This window comes from Trypanosoma theileri (assembly GCF_002087225.1).
Source record: "Trypanosoma theileri isolate Edinburgh chromosome Unknown TM35_Tth_44_V1, whole genome shotgun sequence".
NCBI classification, from domain to species: Eukaryota; Euglenozoa; class Kinetoplastea; order Trypanosomatida; family Trypanosomatidae; genus Trypanosoma; species Trypanosoma theileri.
The window spans coordinates 112,897-114,018 of NW_021639886.1; the positions used below are offsets into that span (position 1 = coordinate 112,897).

General features: G+C 44.5%; 2 protein-coding genes across 2 annotated transcripts; both read left to right on the forward strand.

Annotated features, from left to right (window-relative positions):
- Nucleotides 1–6: 6 nt before the first annotated feature.
- Nucleotides 7–597, forward strand: TM35_000441370 (putative UDP-Gal or UDP-GlcNAc-dependent glycosyltransferase; the record flags this gene model as incomplete). Its single annotated transcript, XM_029030146.1, has 1 exon — nt 7–597. The coding sequence occupies one exon, from the start codon at nt 7–9 to the stop codon at nt 595–597; it is 591 nt and encodes a 196-aa protein (XP_028878547.1).
- Nucleotides 598–788: 191 nt separating this feature from the next.
- Nucleotides 789–1,121, forward strand: TM35_000441380 (putative UDP-Gal or UDP-GlcNAc-dependent glycosyltransferase; the record flags this gene model as incomplete). Its single annotated transcript, XM_029030147.1, has 1 exon — nt 789–1,121. A coding segment is annotated over one exon (333 nt), but the record flags the coding sequence as incomplete, so codon positions are not given.
- Nucleotide 1,122: the final 1 nt, after the last annotated feature.

Below are 1,122 nucleotides of genomic sequence, written 5' to 3' on the forward strand. Positions count from 1 at the left end.
ATTGGTATGAGCCGCAAAACATTCCTGTGGTTTGATCTAGCACTACAAGTATTCCCGAATGTGAGCTACATTACAAAGGGTGATGATGACATCTTTTTGCGTGTGCCGCAGTTTTTATCGGATTTACGTTTATTACCACGAAAAGGTATATATTGGGGTCTTCCCAACACTCTTGGACTTCGACGAGGTAATACGAGTGTGAGATATCGTATTGCTGTTGGGCGGTGTTACACCCTGTCTAGGGATGTTGCTGAACATTTTGTCTCTTACGAGCCATTGAAGCGTTTAGTACATCTCCCGTACAAGAAGGAGCGAGAACAGGAATTTCTATCACTCAGTATGGATCATGAAGATGTCATGGTGGGCCGTGTGCTGCAAGTTGACTCTCCATACACTCCTTTGGTATTTGTGGCCGATGATATTTGTCGGTTTGAACATATTGAGAAGGGTAGTATCCAATTCAAGGTAAACCCAATGTCTGTTGTCATTCATAATTTGCAAGAAGACGAGTATGCAATTCTAATGGATAGGTTTGGGAATGGTACAACGTATAGTCCCATAGTGCAATTTTGGACAATGGGGGGGGGGGTAAATTAGTTTTCATTGTTAAGTGTCCTAACAATCTTTTTGTTTCGTGAATATTCTGATATCATTGATTTTATACATAATTGTAAGCTGTTACTATTCTTGCTCTGTTTTGTGTGTGTGTGTGTATGGGTCACTGCCCCCCTTGTATACATCCTCATCCCTCTCTCTTCACCCCTCACCTCTAGTGACACAGAGTGAACATGGTGTGCAAGGCACCACGGAGAGCCGTCATTTACGGTACACTCCTGCTGTTTTTGTTGGTGGTAGTGTTCATTGGTGATTACTACCTGGACGCTGATATGGTAGTCCAATCGAGTGAGTCCCACTCCAATATACCATTGGCCAAAAACACCAGAAGCAGGAATACTGATAGTCCAGACGCCACAATGATGAATGAGTCTCTGCGCTACATCCCACACAGCACCATAGAGACATGGAGGGAGAGGGACTACCTCATTGTGTTTGGCATCCCATCTGTGGATATTGATTCGAGGCGGAGACGCCGTGATCTGCAGCGGACTACGTGCTGGCAGT